The sequence below is a fragment of the Macaca thibetana genome, chromosome 1 (assembly GCF_024542745.1).
Source record: "Macaca thibetana thibetana isolate TM-01 chromosome 1, ASM2454274v1, whole genome shotgun sequence".
In the NCBI taxonomy this organism is placed as follows: Eukaryota; Metazoa; Chordata; class Mammalia; order Primates; family Cercopithecidae; genus Macaca; species Macaca thibetana.
In genome coordinates, this window is record NC_065578.1 from 162,237,974 (window position 1) to 162,259,562 (window position 21,589).

The window sequence follows — 21,589 nt, forward strand, 5'->3', positions numbered from 1 at the left end:
AGGTGTGTTAGATATCATCCTATGAGTCTGAAAGAGGAGCTAGGAAACAGGGCGAGCCCCCAAAGCCATGCTGGACACTGCCTGTGTAGGTGACCACCCAGTCATGGCCCTGAGCCCTGCCCCGACAGTCTCAGACACACAGGCATAGGGCAGGGGAGGCAGAACTGAGACCAAGAGCCTTGCAAAATAAAGATTGTGGGTTTTTTTTTACCAGAAGTCATACTACATCCTTACATTAACACTGTAATACAATCTATTAATTTGATCCTTAAAAAGTAAACAGGCTGGGCACAATGGCTCATGCCTATAATCCCAGGTATTTTGGAGGCTGAAGCAGGAGGATCACTTGAGACCACGAGTTCAAGACCAGCCTGGGCAACAAAGGGAAACTCTGTCTCTACAAAAAAAAATATTTTAATTAGCTGAGCATGGTGGTGCGTGCCTGTAGTCCCAGCTACTCAGCAGGCTGAGGTGGAACGTTGCTTGAGCCCAGGAGGTCAAGGCTGCAGTGAGCCATGTTTGTGCCATTGCACTCCAATCTGGCCGATAGAGCAAACCTTGTCTCAAAAAATAATAATAATGAATAAATAAACAGAGGGTTTTTAGGGCAGTGAAATTATTCTGTATGATGCTATAATGGTAGATGCATGCCATTATACATTCGTTCAAACCCTTAGAAAGTACACCACCAAGAGTGAACCTGAACGTGAACTGTGGACTTGGGCAATACAACATGTCAACATGGGTTCATAATGAAAACCCAGGCAGCTTTCTGGTTGATAACAGGGGAGACTGTGCCTGTGTGGGGGCAGGGGCATGTGAGAAATATCTGTATCTTGTGCTTAGTTTTGCTGTGAACCTAAAACTAGCCTTAAAAAAAATTAAGTCTTTAAAAAAAAAAAGTAAACAAGGCTGGGCGTGGTGGCTCACGCCTATAATCCCAGCACTTTGGGAGGCCGAGGCGGGCAGATCACCTAAGGTCGGGAGTTCTAGACAAGCCTAACCGACATGGTGAAACCCCATCTCTACTAAAAATACAGAATTAGCCAGGCATGGTGGCACATGCCTGTAATCCCAGCTACTCAGGAGGCTGAGGCAGGAGAATTGCTTGAACCCGGGAGGCGGAGATTGCAGTGAGCCGACATTGCACCATTGCACTCCAGCCTGGGCAACAAGAGTGAAACTCCATCTCAAACAAACAAATAAATAAATGTAAACAGGCTGGGTGTGGTGGCTCATGCCTGTAATCCTAGCACTTTGGGAGGCTGAGGCAGGCGGATCACCTGAGGTTAGGAGTTCAAGACCAGCCTGACCAATATGAAGAAACCCGTCTCTACTAAAAATAAAAATTAACCTGGCATGGTGGTGCATGCCTACAGTCCCAGCTACTCAGGAGGGTGAGGCAGGAGAATCGCTTGAACCCGGGAGGCAGAGGTTGCAGTGAGCCAAGATCACGCCATTGCGCTTCAGCCTGGGCAACAAGAGCGAAACTCCATCTCAGGGAAAAAAAAAAAAAAAAGTAAACAGAATGGGTATAATCACTTCTTTTAACAGATGAGGAAACTGAGACTCAGAGAGGTTGATTTCCGGAAGATCCAGGTTCACACCCAGTCTCATGACTGAGCCTTACCATCTTTCCAAGCCAGTGACCAGGCACACAGGCAGGCCACATGGGGAGTTGACTCACCGGGGACTGGAGTGGAGCTCTTCCCTGGGTCTCACTTATGGGAGAAGCTATTGCTCTTCTCTGTCAGTCAAGGAAGACTTCCTAGAAGTGGGTTATTTGGGCTGGTCTTAGTGACGTTTTATGGGTTCCCTGCACTGTGCACATGGATTGTTTTGACCTCTGGCCTTGCCTTTCTCCCTTATGGGCAGATCCTCAGGCCAGGTGATCTCAGGGGATGCCTGTGCCGCCACGTCCACCCGTGCCATCACCAGTGCTCAGGGTGAGCATCAGATCAACCAGATCGCCCTCAGCCCTTCGGGCACCATGCTGTACGCCGCCTCAGGCAACGCCGTCCGCATCTGGGAGCTTAGCAGGTCAGTGTGATACCTGGGGAGAGAGGGGGCGTTGGCATGCCCAGGCAAGGTCCCCAGGTCTTGGCTCAGGGGGACCCACCCCAGGGTGGGTAGGACCTCAGCAACACCTTTATTCCCCCCATGCTGCTGGGCCTGTGCCCCCTCTAGTGAGACTGCTGGGATGCAGGGCAGCTGTTGTCTAGATTCTTGATCTTGCCTTAACCAAGCGGGGGTGGGTGAGTACCCTGACCAGGCCTGTTTGTTCTGGGGCAGACACCCCACCCCAAGCCAGGGTCCCCTCTAATTCACCTACCCCGGCTGGGCCTCTTCCCACTGCAGGTTCCAGCCTGTTGGCAAGCTGACTGGCCACATCGGTCCTGTGATGTGCCTGACGGTCACCCAGACAGCCAGCCAGCACGACCTTGTGGTGACTGGCTCCAAGGACCACTACGTTAAGGTATCTGGGGCTGCCTCAGCTCTGAGGCCTGGGTCAGGGCTGGTCTTCCACTCTCCCCAGTCTTTGCCCTCTGTTGCCTTGGGAGTACCCACGAAAAATTAGAAGCCTTCTGGGGATGTTTGCTGAAGAAATCACCCCAAAGAAGGCAAGAAGTTATGTGCAGAAAGTTATAGATTGCAGCATTATTTTGTAACTGGTGAAAAATTAATAACTTATATGTTGAAGGATAGAATAACAATCAAATTATGGAAAATCCACTAAATGGGATACATTGCAGCTATTAAAATGATAAATAGCAAACCAAACATGAAGTAGACAAACAACACTAGTTTGTTTGCTCTCTGATTATGCCATTGAAAACTGTCCATACACAGTCAGAAACTGAAAGGAAGCAGGCCAGGCGTGGTGGCTGACACCTGTAATCCTAGCACTTTGGGAGGCTGAAGTGGGAGGATCACTTGAGGTCAGGAGTTTGAGACCAGCCTGGCCAACATGGTGAAACCCTGTCTGTACTAAAAATACAAAACATTAGCCAGGCATGGTGTCGGGTGCCTGTAGTCCCAGCTACTCGGGAGGTTGAGGCAGGAGAATCGCTTGAACCTGGGAGGCAGAGGTTGCAGTGAGCTGAGTTTGAGCCACTGTACTCCAGCCTGGGCAACAGAGTGAGACTCAGTCTCTAACAAAAAAGAAACTGGAAGGAAGCAGGATTTTCAGGGATGGTGGGATTATGGTGAATATTTAGTAAAAAACAAAAGAATTCTAGAGGGAGGCTCACACCCCAAACCCGCCTTTCTCCTTAGCAGCTGCCTGTTGAGCTGTGGGGTCTCGGCGTGATGAGCTGATTCACCCCTGCATTACTTGACTTGGTCTCCCCCCACCCCTGCCCCAGTGTCCACGGGAAGGGTCAAGACCTGAACCGTCAGTGTTCCCAGGCCCGTGGAAGGAGCAGCCCCACCTCCAGGAACCTTCACCTGCTGGGAAGCTCCTCTCCCCAGAGGGCAGTGGCTCTCACCCTAGCCAGACTCCTGTGTCTTCATGCCCCTGGGTCCACAGTGCTGCAGGCCCTGCCTTCCCTCCTCCCACTTGGCCTCTCCCTACTGGCCCCTCCTCCCGCAGATGTTCGAGCTGGGTGAGTGTGTGACGGGCACCATTGGCCCCACTCACAACTTTGAGCCCCCGCACTACGACGGCATCGAGTGTCTCGCCATCCAGGGAGACATCCTGTTCAGTGGCTCCCGAGATAATGGCATCAAGAAGTGGGACCTAGACCAGCAGGAGCTCATCCAGGTGGGGTCAGGAGGAAGGGGAGAGGGTAGACTCAGGTGGGGTGGTTCCCATAGCACACGCAGAGCCTTGGAGACCCTGGGCCCCAGGCCGGATGGTTTTCACAGCTGCCCAAGCCCTCCTGTTCTCCCTCTTCCTCCACTGTCTCTATCCTCCCTTCCCTACCCATGGCCTTTCTTGATGCCACACCTCCCCCTTAGGCAACCTGCCCTCAGCAAAGCCTTTGCTCTCAGCTCTTGCGTTTGAATGTGAAGCTCAGTTACCCACTTCCTTTCCTGGGAGCATTTGTGTTTTAGCCTGACCCATGTGAGGGCTGAAGGGTTCTCTGCCAGGGCAGGATCTTAGGCTTGAACCTGGGAAGAAGAGCAGAGGGACCTATCTCTGGTCTCCTAAAGCCCACAGCACAGGCCAACTAGCATGGCTCCTGGAACCAGTGTCACCTGCCTGTGTGGCAGGTCTAGAGGCCAGGGGACCCTGGAAGTAGCTCCACTACTAGCAAGAGGGGCCCTGGGGCAGGTTCTCTCCCTCACCACCTCCCCCAGCCCTCACCAGCCCTGATCCTCCCGCAGCAAATCCCCAATGCACACAAGGACTGGGTGTGCGCCCTGGCCTTCATCCCAGGCCGCCCCATGCTGCTCAGCGCCTGCCGTGCGGGCGTCATCAAGGTCTGGAACGTGGACAACTTCACGCCCATCGGTGAGATCAAGGGGCACGACAGCCCCATCAATGCCATCTGCACCAATGCCAAGCACATCTTCACAGCCTCCAGGTGGGTGCTGGACAGAGAGATCTGCCTCTGCTCCCCTCATCTCCTGGTATGGGCAGGGGAGGCTGGGAGGCTCAGGGCCCTGCAGTTGTCCCCACAGGCTCAGTTCACAGAGCGGATTCCATGGTGGCCTCCTTTGCATACCTAGCCTGTGCCAGCCTTCAGTGGGTGCCCACCATATGCTGGGCACTGTGCTAGGCAGGGGAGGGGGAAGGTACTGGGCCCCGGGCCAGGCCTTGCCCGCTTGTCTCCAAGCCCTTCCTACCCTCCCCTGCCCTGGCTGTCTTCCCCCGTCCAGGTATCTCTCAGAGCACAGAGCAGCCCTGCCAGTCCCCAGACCATGTCTCTTACACACGCCTCCTGCTCTGGCCCCCTGCTTGGGGAGCCCCCAGGCCCTCTGTCCCATGGGGTGCTACTCAGACGGCTTTCTTTCTTGTTCCGACTTTGTCCCTTCTCTCCCTTCCCCTTCCCATCTCCTCCCACCTCTCCTCTCTGTCCTCGCCTCTCTCCCCCCACAGTGACTGCCGGGTAAAGTTGTGGAATTACGTCCCTGGACTCACCCCCTGCCTTCCTCGCCGAGTCCTGGCCATAAAGGGCCGCGCCACCACCCTGCCCTGACCCTCCCCATCTCTCCCTGTCTCCTCTCTCATTCTTCCCCTCTTTCCTTTTCCCCCTCTTTCCTTTTCCCTCTCTTTCCCCACTTCGATCTGAGCTGCTTCTTAACGGTATGAGATTATTTTACTCCTCCTTCTTCCTCTCCCTTCCTGTCCTGCCTGGCCCAGAGAGGTGCCCTGCCTGTCCCTCCTGCTCCCATCATCCTCTCCCGAGCATGAACAGTGGGACAGGCCCCAGGAGATGGGTGCCAGGGAGCAGATGGGGGAGACTTCAGGCCTGGACAGAACAAAACATCCCCCCAAAAAAAACCCATGACAAAGCTCCCCCGGGGGCCTCCGAGTGCACAGGCCTCTCCATCTGCCCAGCACCCCACCACCTGCAGTCCACCTCCCCGTAAGCGATGCTTGCCTCCCAGCCCCAACCGCATTTGGGGAGTTTGGGGAATCCAGTTCATCCTCTACTTTTGGGGGCAGCCAGCCGAGCTCACTGTAAGAGCTGACCCACGCCCCTCCACTTTGTCCTCCACCCCAGTGACCTGACGGTGAAGTTCTGGAGTGTCCGGCGGTTACCCCACAGCGGCCCACCCTAGGAGTGAGGTCAGAGGGATGCCCCCGGACCCTCGACCCCGGCAGCCTGGACAGCATGGAAGGGAAGCTGTGACCCAGCCGATGGGGCCAGCTGCCCTGGGGACAGAGGGCGTGGCCCCCTCTCCTGTCCTCCTCCCTCTCCCTTGGCCTTCCCACAGGACACTTCCCTCAGTCCCTCTCCTGCCTCTCTGGAGCCTCTGGGTGAGAGAGGGGCTGGGGAGGAAATCAAGCTGTGAAGCCAAAGGGCATTATCCCTTCTTGTTCCACTCCCAGTGGTCCTGGCCACATTGTCTCCTGCTGAACTGGCTCTGCCCCTTTCTCAGGCCTTTGGCCCAGTGGTGGGGCCCTGTGGGGAGGTGCAGCAGCCTGGCCCCATCCCACCCTTCCGAGGAGCTGGCCTCCCCCTGCCTCCCAGCCCAGCCTCTAGAGCCACTGCACCTGCCTCTGAGCCCAAAAAGATAGTCCTCAGGTAGCTAAGGAAACCAGGTGTGGGCGGCTGGGCCTTGCAGCTAACCCTTAACCCTCTGGCCACCCGCAGATAGCCCCAGCTGGCCCCAACAATTCCCTGGGGTCCCTTTCAGATGGGGCCAAGATAGAGCTGCTAGAAAGATTCCTTTGGGGAGACAGTCAGAAATACTTCAGTTATTTATTTTGTTATTTTTATTTTTTGCTGTTGCCTCCTGGAAACTGACTTGAAGTTTCTTCCCATATATTCTTTCCCTCAGCTCTTGGGGGCCAGAAATTCCAAAGGGAGTCCGCTGCCCCGGCCCTCCAGGGCCGCCGCCTCTGTTTGCTTTGCGGAGGAGGGAGCTGCTCCTTTCACGCTGCAGCTTGGACCTGTCCCCGACACAGCCCCCAGGGAGCCTTCTAGCGTACCCCTGGCCTCTAGGCCGCCTGACGCTCAGTGCCTTCCTCCGTCCCGGGGCCTGGCACCCGTGCCGGGCAGCCTTACACCAGCCATGCCCGTGGCACCACATGTGTCTTCTCACTCGCGAGGTCTGGTGCCCAGCGCCCCTGGGAAGGCGGGGGCGCTCACCCCACAGCCCAGGCCCCGGGTTTCCACCCCAGAGTCCTGCGTGGGCCACGTAGGAAGCAGCGTGGGGGCTGTGTCTGCTGGGAGGCGGCTCGGATGGGGAAGACGGCCCGGCACCCTGGCCCCCGCCCCTCCCCAGCCCTGCAGCCCCGCACTGGGCCGGGGAGTCTCTCCAGCTTCTCTCTCTCTGGTTATTCAGGAGACACATTTTCAGCCTTAAAACTGGCATGGAGCGCAGGCCCTCCCTTGTAGGAAATTATCAAGGAGGAGGGCGTCGGCAGTTCCTCTGCCCCGGGGCTGGGGACACCGAGCTCAGGACACCGAGCTCCGGGGAGGTTGTTAAATCAGTGTTCTGGCGCCCCCTGTTGGGGAAACTCTGGAATTACAGGAGTGGGCCTTGGGAGGTACTGAGCTCCATCCGTCTCCCCCGCCCCACCCCCACCCAAAGTTGCCCACTCTGTTTTTCCCTTGCTTCGCTGGTCTTGTGCTTCCCGGCTTCAGTCTGGGAGCCAAGAGCCAGCCCCACCTCCCTTCAGAGGACGCAGTGACTTGGACTTACCGGAGGTGGTTCTGTGTTTCTGCCCTTGGCTCCTCTCCATCTTGGGCCAGGGCACTTGGAGCCCTCTCCATGTGGCGCCCAGTGTTGTGGGGAGGCAGGCCCCAGTGGAGGTTAAGTGAGGCCTGGTCCCTTCCCCGTGCCCTCCTCGGAGCTGCCACAGAGGCTAAGAAGGCTGTCCTGCTGGTGCTGGCCCTGCTGGAAGTGGTATTGAAGTCTGGGCCTGCTGATGGCAGGAAGGAGACTGCCTCAGATGCTGGTCTCCCAGGACCTGAACAGTCTGTCTGCAATGACTGGAAATCCTTCTTCCTCTGGCCACCCTAGGGGTGCTGGGTAACCCCTTAGCTCTGAGATGTGGCCACAAATCTCTTCCCACTCCTCTCCATCCCTCCCCACCTGAACAGAAGGTTTTGACCTTGCAACCTGTAAGAAAGAATCCGTCCGCATGACTGTTTACAAGCGATAGAAACACATAAGACTCTGTCCCCTGAGCTCCCACAGCTGGGCGGGGGATGCCCCACCTGGGGTGACTGCACTGTAGCTGCAAGGCGTGTTCTCACACGAAGTGTGATCTTACGGCCCCGCGAGAGGTGCTCATCATCATTGCCCATTTTCCGCTGTTTCCGATGGGTCAGCTACCTCACGGCGGGGCCAGCTCTGCTGTCCTGGCAAGTGTCATTGACTCTCTAAACTTGAAGTCCTTCGGGAGCCCTGAGCCCAGCATCCCTGAGACACCCCAAGTTGTGCTCCATGAGAGTTGGAGTCTCTGCCCACTCTTTCAGGGATGTCCAGGGTCCATCGTTAGGGGGCAGGCCCCCAGCTCCAATCACTGCACAAGCACCCTAAGTGTTGGAAGCACAAAATGGTTGTGATTTGAGCACAATGGCAGGGTCTCGCAGGCAGACTGGATAGACCCGGCCCGGGAAGTTCCTCCCAGGTTGCCTCTGTCCAAAGTGAGATTGGGGATGCCTGTGTCTGGGACAGGGGGCTGCCCTTGCTCAGACCAGGCCTTGGCCCATGGCTCGTGCTAATTCTGGGACTCGCCAGCTAACTTCTCACCCTTCTGTGCCCATCTTAAGATCTGAGCCTTGTCAGGCCCAGCCACATCTGTATACCATGGGACCAGGAGTAAAGCGCTCTCTAAACCCCGCACCCCAAATCTCTAAACGCCTGAGTTCAGGCTGAGTCCTAGCCCTAGTGAGCCTGAAGAGCTTGCTCTGATTCCCTGTCTCCTGGGTCAAGCCCCACTTTGTGCTTTCGAAGCTTATGAGCGGGTTCCCTGGATAGAAGGAGTCTTCCATCCCCACTGCCCTTGGGCCTCTTCAGCATAGTCCTGTGCCGGGGCCCCGTCCTCACTGTCAGTCAGTTCAGTATTTGCTTTCATGTGAGTGACGGACTCCTCTGAGGCAGCCGGAACTCTCAAAGGCAGCGCCTGGAGCTGCCTTGCGAGATTTCCAAGGAAGGAGGAAAGACTAACAGGCGGAGGCTGGCACACCCAAGCCTTTGAGGTGGTCAGAGTGCCACCTTCAGCCCCTTGGGAAGGGACAGCAGTGGATCTGGGAATGGCCTCGCCCTGGATTCAGCCTAGGAATCTCTTCATCCTCAGCTGTCCAGCCCTGCTGCCTGTCTGGGGCTGTGTGGCCTGGGCAGAGGGCAGTTTAAAGCACAAAACCACCTGGGGAAAACACGAGGTCATGGGGACTTTCTCATGTGCCTGATGTGGTGGAGGGAGACACCGGCAGGCGGCTGCAGTGAAGTTAGGGAACATAACACTTCTTTGCCCTGCTAACGCTCAGCTCTGGGGGGCATCCCCCGATGTGGTCTGGGCTGGGAGCAGGCATATCCCCTGGTTGTTGCCTGTGCCTGGTCTGTTCACCATCGTGTTTGTGTGGGCAGAACCTGCCCTGCAGGAGCAGTGACCTCCCACTGTGTGTCCCGGACCTGTGGTATGTGTCCCTTTGCCATCCCAAACAGGCAACTGCTCGCTGCTCTCCTCGCTTGGCATAGCCTCCTGGTCAGTGGCCAGTGCCCCACAGGCCTTCCTGGGCCTGGCTCTCCTCTCTTGACTCCCAGATCCTTCCCTGCCGTCTTATGTGCAAGGACAGATTTTGCAGGGAAAGTTCTGTGTCTTCTTTGATATCTTTGTTCTGTCCCCTGCCCCATCCCCAGCACTCATGATCTTGAAGCCCCCATCACACCCCAGTTCAGTCCCGTGAACCATGTCCTGAGGGCCTTGCAGGGAAGTAGGAAGTAGAAACTGCTTCACAAAGAGCCGAGGGTCAGAGAAGACCCCTGAGATGAATCAGGGCCCTGCCCTGCCCACCAGCTCTTTTCTAGCAATCATGCCCTGCCCAGGCTGCAGGCTTCATTAGACTCCTGCTGTCCTCCGCGATGTGACTAGCACAAGGTGTATATATGTTTTGTACCTCTGCCGATGGCTGTACATAGTGTATGAAACTTATTTAAGCCTCATGTTGTACATTTCTGTTCCTAGATTGGATGTGTGTGTTCTAAGAAGTTGTCATAAATAAAACCTGAATGACCAATGTCTGTGGAGGTGTCCCCTGCTCCCTTCCGGGGGGCTGCTGACTTTTGGCTGGGACCTTTGGAGAGGGAGTTGGTGGTGGTGGTGGGTGGGTGAATGGGTGCAGCAGGCCTCTGGGGCTGGGCCCAGCCTGATGAGAACTTCCTGAGCTGTGGGTTTGGGGCTTCACCAGTTAGAAAGCAGAGAGCTTCGAGAGTGTCACATTCTCCTCCAGACTCCATATGTTGTCTCCGGAGGCAGATGCAGTTGCTGGAAGAGTGGGCAGCAGCATTTGTGGACCACCTGCTATATCCTAGGCACTGTTCAGAGCATTTTTCATTGTGTCTTCACTGCCCTGTGTGACAGGTGACATTCTCGTTTTATGAAATGAGAAAGATCTCAGGATGGAAGTGACTTTCCCAGGATCACAGCTAGTAAGGACAGAGCCAGGATCTGCATCTAAACCTGCCCGAACACAGCAGCCTTTGCCTTTTGATAATGTAACATGTGCCTGTCTAGGGCCTGGACTACGCTGTGCGTGGTGCATGCCAGATGTGTCTCAGTCCCTTGCCACTTATGGAAAGAAGGCAAGACTATAAAAAGATCATATAAGAAAAGAGCTCTACAAAGGTAATTTTTTTCTTTCTTTTTTTTTTTTTTTTGAGTAGAGATGGGATCTCACTATGTTGCCCAGGCTGGTCTCGAACTCCTGGGCTCAAGCCTTACCTCCCATCTCAGTCTCCCAAAGCGCTGGGATTACAAACATGAGCCACCATGTGTGACCATAATTTTTTTCCTAGATCAGTGCTTTTCAGTCTTTAAGAACCCATATTTCCCTTTTGATAACCACGAATTGTTTCACCAGCTCCCGGAGATTCTGGCCCATCCCCTGGGCAGAGTGGCCCCTCAGGGAGAGTCCACATCTTCATCACCAGCCACGACTGATTAAAAAGCTTAACTTCCTGATTTTTGTATCAGGAATATAGTGGGGTCTCTCTTTGCTTTGTTTCCCAAATATAAAACCAAATTGCTTCCTCAGCCTGCACAGGTCCCCTGCTGCTTGTCCAGCACCTGGCTGTGACAGGTGCTCGGCCAGGGAATTCCTGGAGTCTGTAGGTGGCAGAAGTCACCGTGGGTGGGAGGGCAAAGGCTTCCTGGGGAAGGTTTCCTCTAGAGAGGCTTCTGGTCCTCACAGAAAGGCCTTGGTGAGTGAGAGGGACCCTGGGCCATGGAAGGAGACACACGTGGGCGGAGTTGTCCTGACTTGCCAGCCCCGCTGGCAGGCACAGAGCCTCTTGCCCGGGAGCAGGGTGCTTCTTGTGAACAGCTGTTTTTGGCTGGCTGATCCAGCATCACCAACGCCACTCCCCGCCCCACCCTCGCTCCCCACAGGCCCGTATTTTGCATAGGATCCTGCCTGACAGTGGGACAGAAGAGCCCACTGTGAACTGCAGGAAGTGACACCTGCGCATGGCCAGCTGCAGGCTAGACAGGATGTGTGGGCAAGACCCAGAGACTGGCCACTGGGGAACCGGTCACGGGCCAGACCTGCAGTGGACTCCAGCCATCTGGTTCCTCCTTGCCACTGTGCTCCTCCCTGCACCCCCCAGAAAGTTTGCAACACAAGGTAATTTTTCCAAATGCAGTTCATCCTGTCTCTCGAGGATGCCAAGGCTCCTGCGGGATGTGGGGGGGACAGGAACACTGGGTTAAGAGACTCTTCTTGTATTCTTTTAATGTGGGGTGGTGTTTTGTTTCCAGATTATATGCATAATATCTGCTTACTTTAGAAAATTTGGAAAACAAGAGAGTGTCAAGAAAAATTCCATTTAGGATATAAGCTATGGGGCAGCTTTCCCAGGCACAAGGGAATGGCACCTCTCAGAATTTGGTAAGAGCCATTCAATTGTCAGAACTAGGTGGTATCTTAAAAGGTATCTTTTTCTCAGCGTCTGAAGTTGAGTTTTAAAAACAAAGAAAGATAATGTTTCCCAACTCTCTGTTTATAAATTTACATTTTACAGAATTGAGGCCCATAGAGGCCAACAGAGTTGGCCAAAATCATCCTGGGACAGAGATGGCCCTAGAATCCATTACTTTCCATTTATTCATTACCTTGTATCTGTTATTTTGTGCCTGACCAAAGTGAGGAGGTGACTTGTGGGGGTGTCAGAGCAGTCTTTGAGGTGGGTCTCATCCCAATGCACTTGACCTGTTAATAGGTTTTTAGTAAGATCTATCTTTTATCATCGCTTGTAACAAAGCAAAACTGCCCTGGCAGAGGCAGGGCACTGCAGGACAAGTATCCAGGCCTGAGTGTTGACACATGGGGTGTGGTTTGGGCTGTGCCAAGGGCCAGTCGTGGTGGTGTTTCTATAGAGCAGCACTGTCCCTGGCTCTGTGGTACCCAAACTCTCTGATCTTCCAGGAGGTTTTTCACTAACAACCCTTTAATAAATCACTTTCCTGCTTAAGCAACTCTGTTGCTTACCATCACAACTGCATTCTAGAACACCTCATGTATGCCGACATTACTTCCCCCTCGGCTCATAGTTGAGGTTGGTTCAAAAGAAACAGCTGGCTCTGGCCTCAGACCCATGGCTGAATGGGAGAAGGGAGCAGAGGGGCAGAGCAGGGAAAGGTCTCCCCGACCCAGATGTTCACAGGAGAGAAGGTGGCTCACAAGTGACTCTACCCCAGAAGGCCAAGAATTGACTGGCAAGACAACATAATAGCTATTTTCACAAAGGTGCATGCTTTTTCCTTTTATTACAAAGATTCTGCAGGGATATGCCTCCATTTCTAGCGCAGGACCCAGGAATCTGGCCCCATTGTCACAGGGTCTGATGGTCAGGCCTACATCTGAGACTCAAGGATGCAAGCTCAGAAGTAGTGCCTTTGGGGCCTCCTCCTGCAGAAGCAGGAGGTCGGGGCCTTGGCCAGAAGCAGCTTCTTCTTGGCTTCCAGGATATAGACAGTCTGCGTGGTGAGGCAGCTGACCATGGGATCAGAGTCTCTCTGCATGTGCCTTAGGGCTGAAACACAGACAGAGAAAGGATAGTGGGCTGCAGGAGGGCCTAGGCCCTGTGGCAGAGAGGTACCAGGCAATGGGGTCAGGACTGGTGGATTTTAAACTACGAGCAAGAGTTTCTTCTAGGAGTCCACAACGCTCTGTTGCAAGCAAGGCCACATAGCTGCTGTGAGCACAGGGAGATGTGACGCCCACTTGCTCCTCACCCTGCACCCATTACCAACCACTCACTCCTCTCCTCTGCCCCTCCCTGGCCCTGCGTCCTCTCTTTCCCATAGAATAGCTATGTGTGAAGTTCTCTGACTTCAAAGAGAGCTGCAGCCAGGGACTCAACTACATATGGGAGCCCAGCGCTGTCTCTTCTACAAGAAACCCAAGGGACCCTCCTGGCTGATGAATGGGCTCCATGGTGGTGAGGGTGTGAGTGAACATGGGGCAGGAGGGCTCTGACCAGCACCTCAGAACCTAAGCACCTTGGGAATGAGCCTGCCTCTTCACACTTCTGGATGATCATTTTTGTGAGGCCATCTGCCCACTTTTCCTAACTTCTGAGCATTCCCCACCAACACCGGTGCCACTAAAAGATGCAAGGAGGGGGCAACTGGGCTGCCACTCACCTGTGTACGCCTCCTCAATTTCATCAATCTCTTCCAAGTCTAGGGTTTGGATAATCTGGCCTACAGGGACGCAGAGAAGCACCTCAGAGGCCCCACCAGGAATCAGTGGGGTCCTGGCTGCAAGTACTCTCGGCCCCCTTCCCAAAACACTCACCATTCCCCTCCTTTTTCCTGTCTTTCCCTCCCTTGGCCACCAGCCTCAGGTTTGAACTTTTCCCGTAAAGTCAAACTTGTGTCCCTTGCTTCTCTGAAGGGTTCTAAGCAAATTGGGCTGGGTGAAGGAGTGGATACTCCTCTGCCCTGAACAGCTGTTCCCTGGGGTGATCTGAGGCAGTCCCCCACCTACCTCTGAACTTCCCCCACTGAGCAGCTCCCAGACCCCATATGCCCCACCCTTTGTCTCTCTGCTGGTTGGTCTCCTAGGACTTGGCACATTCTGCTATGGGAAGGTTACCACCCAACCCGACCAGGAGCTTCCTGCAGGGGAGGGAGCAGGCAGGCACAGGCAGGCACTCCCACCTCCACTCCCACCCCCCAATGTAATTCCCATGGGTTCTGTGTGTCCTCATGTCCTGGGTGCCCAGTCAGTTTAAGGGACCCTACAACAAGGACACAGTAGCTCCAACAAGACGAAAGGCCATACCTGCAAACCACACAGCTGCCCAGCGGATGGGAACCTGTGGGCTCTTGAAGAGAGCCACACACTGCTTCAGGAACCAGAGGGCTTTGTTTGTCTCCTGCTCCAGCTGTAAGAAAAGGTGTCAGATTATGGAAGGGACCCTCAGACCGTTTTGAGATTACACAGGAGCCATCCCCTGAGTGCAAAAATCTGTCAAAACCGTCTCCATCTCCATCCCCTCCTACCACAGCTCCTGAAATCTTCTTTCTTTCATGAAGCCTTCCCGGATTGACCATGCCACAGAGATCATACTCCCTGGCCTTGACCCAGTTTAAGCATGAAGCTCATAGAGACTGGCCCCAGTGTTTGGCACATACATTTTTTTCTCCTACTCCCAACAATAAGGTGAACCCTATTGCTTAAATCCTGTTTATTTCTATCTTAGTTTAAATCTTCAATCTCAAGGTCATATGCTTTAGGTTGCAAAAGATCATCCTACAGCATTCTGTTTAAGCAGAGCCTCAGTCACACGAACACAAAGATGCGAACAATAAACACTGAGAATTCCAAAAAACAGGAGGGAGGGAGTGGGGCAAGGGTTGCAAAACTACCTACGGACTATGTTCACTCCTTGGGGATGGGAACATTAGAAGCACAAACCTCAGCATCACACAATATACCCATGTAACAAACCAGCACCCATGCCCCCGAACCTAAAATTTTTAAAATAGGCCAGGCACAGTGACTCACGCCTGTACTCCCAGCACTTTCGGAGGGCCAAGGCAGTCAGATCCGCCTGAACTCAGGAGTTCAAGACCAGCCTGGGCGACACGGTGAAACCCGTGTGTACCAAAATGCCAAAAAATCAGCCAGGTGTGGTGGCACGCGCCTGTAGATCCAGCTTCTCAGGAGGCTAAGGAAGGAGAATCGCTTGAACCCAGGAGGTGGAGGTTGCAGTGAGCCGAGATCGCGCCACCGCACTCCAGCCTGGGCAACAAAGCCAGACTGTCTCCAAAAAAGTAAATAAATAAAATAAAATGAAATAAAATATTTAAAATAAATAAATAAAAATAAACAGAGCCTAGCAGTGCTGCATGTAATTACGTGTTTTCATACCTTCCATCGCCTGCCTAGGAATACAGCCCCTTCTGCGTTCATCAGACTTCCATCCTTGAAGGTTCAAAGGATGATGTGTCCTTCCCTTTGCAACAACCACTAACCCAAACCCCGCCTCCTGCATCTCCTTCCTAGCTCCGATCCTAACTCTCCTCTTTCACTCTGCAGTCTAAGTTCTTAAAACAGAAGGCTACATCCATGGTTTTTCCCAGCTTCTTTTGGCAGGATCTTTTCTTCAAAAAGAAATCTTAACTGGAAACCCAATATCTCAAACTAATAGAAGGGGTGGGGGGCGGGTGTGGTGGCCCTCGCCTGTAATCCCAGCACTTTGGAAAGCCAAGGCAAGAGGATCACTTGAGCTCGGGAGTTGGAGACCAGCCTGGGCAACATGGCAAGACTCTGTCTCTACAAAAAAAGAGGAAGGAGAAAGAGAAGGAGAAGGAGAAGTGGGGCTGCTGGGGTCGAAGGAGGTGGGGAGGCTGAGCCTAGCCTGCCTGCTCATCTCTCCCATCTTTTGAAGTTACCCGAGAAACCCTTGGGTTTTTGTACCCTTGACTGCTTCCTGAAACTGGTCATGGTCCTTCCTAGGTGACCATGACCCTCCTCTCTTGTTGTCCTCCTTTGACTTTCTGCCAGGTTTCCCTTTCTAGTCTCCTCTGTGGGATCCTTGGCACTGATGTCTCCTGGGATCCCAGTGTTGACTCATATGCTCCTTCCACCACACAATTTCCTTAGGAGAGCGTATCTGGGCTTAGGGTTGCAGTCTTCATCTACTACCCAACGGTATGCTCAGGGTTCACCAAACACAGCCCTGTTCTCCAAGCTTCAGTGATACATATCTAACTTCCAATGGAAGCACAAACCTGTGGTGTTCTCACAGATTTTAGAAGCTTAACATGCACAAAATCAAGCCACCACCTTCCCCTCCACACCTGTTCCTCCCTCTGTATTTCTGACCTCAGTCCAGGACACCAGCATTCACCCATGTCAGAAGCCAAGAGGCAACTTTTACTTTCACACTTCATATCAAATCGATCTCCTCAACTAGCTAATCCCGCCCATGCCTTTGTCTTCTTGACTTCATCATCTCTCCCCAGACACTCTATACAGCACAGGCTCCAATTCCATCCCTTGGGAACGTTTCTCTGATCTGTAGCTTGGGTGATTTGTGTGAAATGCACAGCTCTCTAACCATGCTACCCACTTGCTTAAAATGCTTCAACAACTCCCCTTGCCTACAGCCTCAAGTCCTGCTCCTCACTGGGCCCAAACCTCCACAGAACACTGTGGCCCAGCCTCCTGCTTCCATGTCTCCTGCCTGGACCGGACTGCACACTGACAGTCCATGAGAAAAGTCAGCCTGAAGATATTTTTTTTGTTTGATCTATGCAGTATTTTACATTTTAAATTATTTGCCAACATCAATGGGGGAAATTTCACCCCAATCAGAGTCTTGCTCTGTCACCCAGGCTGGAGAGCAGTGACTCGATCTCAGATCACTGCAACCTCCGCCTCCTGGGTTCAAGCGATTCTCCTGCCTCAGCCTCCCCAGTAGCTGGGATTACAGGCGTCCGCCATCTCGCCTGGCTAATATTTGTATTTTTAGTAGAGTCAAGGGTTTTCCCATGTTGGCCAGGCTGTTTCAAACTCCTGTTCCCAGGTGATCCGGCCACCTTGGCTTCTCAAAGTGCTGGGATTACAGGTGTGAGCCACCGCACCCGGCATGGATTTCCTGCTTCTCTTAACAACCCTGAGCCACTTTCTCTCCTAGAAACAATTCATGGGTTCTCAACTGGGGACTATACTGTGTGGAGGGAATTATGGAACTGGGGGATGTTTATGGTTTTCAAAATGATGAGGAGGGTACACCAATTTCTAATATCCCATTACACATTTATGTCTACCAAAATCCTACTTATACTAATCCATGCCTAGAAGTTGGCTCTTTTAGATAACAGAGTAGTTTTTCACAGTTCAACTACATACTGGATTTTCTAGGAGTGCATCTGCAATAGACATCAAAGACTATACTTCATCTTGTTGAGAAAGTCATCAGACTTTCTGGTCTAATCAGACTTTCCTGGTGTCGGGGGAGCTATTAATACAATCGTTTTGGAATTCCCATCACCAATGGTGACCCTTCTTGTGGTGACCCTTCTTGTGGTGACTCCCATATCATTCTGCATTATGTAGCAGATCCATTCACAGTGATTCCATGGAGAGGGGCAAGGATTCATGTACATCATTGTCTACTAAAGTAACTGGGCCCTGGCAGGGTGCAGTGGCTCACACCTATAATCCCAGCACTTTGGGAGGCTGAGGCAGGCAGGTCACCTGAGGTCAGGAGTTTGAGACCAGCCTGGTCAACATGATGAAACCCCATCTCAAAAAATAAAAAACAAAAGAAAAAAGAAACCCCGTCTCTACTAAAAATACAAAAAGTAGCTGGGCCCAGTGGCAAGTGCCTGTAATCCCAGCTACTCGGGAGCCTGAAACAGGAGAATCGCTTGAACCTGGGAGGCGGAGGTTGCAGTGAGCCAAGATCGCGCCACTGCGCTCCAACCTGGGCTTCAGAGTGAGACTCTGTCTCAAAAAAATAAATAAATAAATAAAAAGTAACTTGGCCCAAGCATTTACATACAGTATTTATATTCTATTATTATATCATGTTATGCTATATTGTGTTCCATATATTCCTACAGATTATTTTGTTGTAGATTACTTTCACTTCTCCTTTGGAGTTAGGGCATTATATGACTTATTTTGGAAATATGCAAAGGTAGAGGCTATTATTTATGAATTTCACTTCAGGAGAGTAAAGGCGGTGTTACCAGATGTGTGCTGTGACAATGGCGTGTGGTTTCTGGCCATGCTGAGAGGCTGCCTGTGCTGGGTCTTGGGGCCTACATCTCTCCTCCGGGCCCATCCAGTCTGATCTCTGGTTAGTGTTTCCTGCATGACCTTGTAAGCATTTGCCTTTTCTGCCCCTGCTCTAACGATTCCAAGGCACTTACATTAATAGCTCCCTACACACCAGGCCCTTCTGCCCTCATTTCTCAGGATGGTTGTAAGGATCAAATCATACCAGATAATGTGTGCTCTGCTCCACACCCCTATGTACAGCATCACCTTGGCCTGCACTCTTCATTCCTTCCCTTTGCCTAAGTGTTACCCTGCCTTATATTTCTCCTTCTGAAGATGACACCTCCTCCAGGAAGCCTTCCTTCAACTTCCAGACTGTGCTGGGTACCCCTCCTTTGCCTTTCCCGAAGTATGCTGAGATTGTCTACTTGTGTGTCTAGCTCCCCAATTCAGACAGGAAACAAGGGGAGGGCAGGAACTATATCTAGGTGCCAATCACAAAGTAGGTGCTTAATGAGTATCTCATCATTGAACTGTTGCTGTTGCCGCTGCCACTACTGCTGCAAACCCCAGAGCTGCAGGAAAACGACCTAGACCGCTGGGGACGCCACCCTCCCTTGCATAGGAGCAGACAGTGAGCAAGCTGCTGGCTTACCAGGGCTCCAAGAATGTTCCACACATCTTTCTCTGCAAATACTGCTTTCAGCTTTGACCAGCCCAGCATGGCAGCTGTGTGGCAGAGGGCAGACCGGCAGATCTGGGAGACAAGGAGGCTCAGCATGAGGAGCTGAGGAGTGGGACTGGGCAGGGAAATGGAGGGGTGCAAAGAACAGAGACAAGCAGCATCACACTCAGCCTCGATGGGATGGAAACGCTGGTGAATCGACAGGGATCCAGGGCTTAGGAAAAAGGCAGGGGTCCAGGCAGGTTGGCTCTACTTACAACCCCCTATTCCCCCTAATAAGAAGTTTAAAAATTACAGTTCTAACAATTTTCCCAGTTGCTGTGGTGTGACACTGAGACCCAGAGCACTGGAACTATTTAGCTCAGAGCCTTATTCACCAGCCGCATGGCTTCCCACGCTGCCGCCCCCGCAACCCTCCCTGCCCCACAAAACAGTCTCTCTGAAAATAAATTTCCCCAAAGTCTTAATCCCCCAACTGGGTGGTCACTGTTCTAAATCAGGGCTGGCTCTGTCAGGAATACCACGGCTGAGTTCACCGGTGGGACTCTCCGCACAAATATCCCCATTCAATCGCTTGTCCAGCCGGACTCAGATGTGCCTAAGAGGCCTCAGTGATGGCAGAGTGGCCTGCTCTGTGGAAACAAGGTGTCCTGTCACAGAGTAAGTCAGCCAGTCTTCAAGTGTTCAAGCTGCAGTTCACGTTCCTGGGTCTCCTGGGCTCAAAGCTGGACTCATTCATTCCGGAATGAAGGCCAGTTCCAGGCTCTCTCTATTCTGCCCACCACACTGCCTCCCACAGGGTCTTCCCGACCCAGGGAGCTCTGTCTCCATTCACAGGCAGAGAGTATGCAGAAAGCAGCATGGAGAGGGGGCTCCTGGAGCCACAGGCTGGGAGGCAGAGAGAGGGACTGCTGCCCGTCAATGAGATTTTCCTCCTGGGAGAAACACCCACAGTATTCCACTGGGAGTCAGTGGCCAACCGGATGGAGCCAGAAGCTGGAGAAAACTTTAGTGCAAGCATCTGTTCATCTCTAGTCTGTCATTAGGCAAGGTCAGAGACTAGTTGACTCCTTCAGCACCATCCAGTACTGCCACAGCCCTGCCTAAGCACTCAACATGCTTAGCATTTACCTCCCATGAAAACGGGGACTGAAGACCAGGCTCCAAGGCCTGGCCTCTCACCAGAGCCACGTCGGTATTTACGTCCCTCAGGTGGAGCACCAGGGGGACTAGCAAGTTGAGGATCTGGTGCTTCAAGGGGAAGACAAGGTCTCTCTTCTTGACCTTGGCCAAGAGACTCTCATAGATCTCAAAGGCTGCCAACCGCAGATGCTCTGACACCTGGGAGAGAAGACACGCATGCGTGGGGAAGCAGAAGCAATCAGGTCCCTGAGCTCCACCCCCGCCAACCCCACACTCCCCTGTCCATTCCCTCCCTCAAATGATCTGCTCTGATCCCCGCCTGCTGTGGTCTGTTCTCTCGCTCCATCTCACCCCTTCAGAAAGATACAAGGAGGGCAGGAGCAATCAAGTCCCTACAGAACAGTACCATATTCAAGGTGAAGGGTCTTGAATCATTCTGCCAACTCTGTGAGGGGTTTTGTTTTGTTTTGTTTTGTTTGACACAGGGTATCGCTCTGTCGCCCAGGTTGGATTGCATGCCACAATCACAGCTCACTGCAGCCTTGACCTGCTGGGCTCAAGCAATCCTCCTGCCTCAGCCTCCCAAGAAACTGGGGCCACAAGTGCACACCACCAGACTCAGCTAATTTGTTGTTGTTGTTAGAATGGGGTCTCACTATGTTGCCCAGGTTGATCTTGAGCTCCTGGCCTCATGTGATCCTCCTGCCTCGGCCTCCCAGTGTGCTGGGATTACAGGCGTGAGCCACCATGCCTGGCCAACTCCCTTATTTTACAGATGCCGAGAGAAAGAAAATGACCCCAGAGGGGCCTTTACCTCCTCAAAGAAGGGCACCAGCGTGAAGGTGAGCTGGATCAGGAAGGAGGAGGAGTGCCGCCAGGTGAGGTGGCTCAGGAGATTCTTCAGCACCAGCAAAGTCTCCAGTACTATGTCGCTGTTCGAGGAGTAGCAGTAGTTCAGCACATACGGCTGGAGGATTCGGAGCCGCCTCACCTGCGAGCGACAGTGGCTCAGGGAACGGGGAGCTGGGGAAATGACTCCTGACAAGTCAAGGAATTCTCATTTCAAGTCAGTTCAGCCCCGCAAATGAGAACCACACTCTACTGTTTTTTCATTCCAGAGCTGGGACTGGCCCAGCATCTGGGGAGCCATCGGAGTGAGTAGCCCAGGAGAGCATTTGGGGAGGTACCTTGCGTCCATCATGAGAAAAGGGGAGAAAACAGAGGAGGCCCCCTCCTCCCACCATGCCATAAGTTTCCATCGCCACTGCCCTTCTCATCCCTGATGATGACAGCAATCTCCAGGGGACCTGGATGACATGTGTGAGATCCTGGGGTTAGCTTCATCTATTCTCTGAAATGACCCTGTTCTAAATCAGGGCTGGCTCTGTCAGGAATACCACGGCTGAGTTCACCGGTGGGACTCTCCACACAAATATCCCCATTCAATCGCTTGCCCAGCCGGACTCAGATGTGCCTAAGAGGCCTCAGTGATGGCAGAGTGGTATGAAAAAACTTCTTCAGGAGACCTTTCCCGGAGGGAGAAATCATGAATGGCTCAAGCCCCAACTCCTGTCTGTGGTGCATTGGCCTCATGAGGATTTGCTCTCTTTGATCCCAAGAGTGTGTCCCACCCTATCTATAACTGGACACAGCAGATGTTACCTCCCCTGGTTAC

General features: G+C 53.0%; 2 protein-coding genes across 6 annotated transcripts in view; one reads left to right on the forward strand and one right to left on the reverse strand.

The window, feature by feature from the left end:
• Nucleotides 1-9,863, forward strand: part of KIF21B (kinesin family member 21B) — a 59,699-nt gene extending 49,836 nt beyond the window's left edge. For 2 of the 4 annotated variants that reach the window (XM_050782157.1, XM_050782158.1), the window contains 5 exons: nt 1,876-2,040; nt 2,359-2,476; nt 3,593-3,763; nt 4,330-4,529; nt 5,673-9,863. In XM_050782157.1, coding sequence (XP_050638114.1) covers nt 1,876-2,040; nt 2,359-2,476; nt 3,593-3,763; nt 4,330-4,529; nt 5,673-5,730 — 712 coding nt within the window. In that variant the 3' untranslated portion in view covers nt 5,731-9,863. The other 2 variants (XM_050782155.1, XM_050782156.1) reach the window with 1 other exon arrangement.
• Nucleotides 9,864-12,599: 2,736 nt separating this feature from the next.
• Nucleotides 12,600-21,589, reverse strand: part of LOC126949586 (maestro heat-like repeat-containing protein family member 7) — a 46,542-nt gene continuing 37,552 nt past the window's right edge. For both annotated transcript variants that reach the window (XM_050782160.1, XM_050782159.1), the window contains 6 exons: nt 20,729-20,905; nt 19,954-20,112; nt 18,742-18,843; nt 14,133-14,235; nt 13,490-13,549; nt 12,600-12,876 (listed from right to left, as the gene is read on the reverse strand). In XM_050782160.1, the coding sequence (XP_050638117.1) occupies nt 12,725-12,876; nt 13,490-13,549; nt 14,133-14,235; nt 18,742-18,843; nt 19,954-20,112; nt 20,729-20,905 (753 nt within the window). In that variant the 3' untranslated portion in view covers nt 12,600-12,724. The remainder of the gene's footprint in view (nt 12,877-13,489; nt 13,550-14,132; nt 14,236-18,741; nt 18,844-19,953; nt 20,113-20,728; nt 20,906-21,589) is intronic.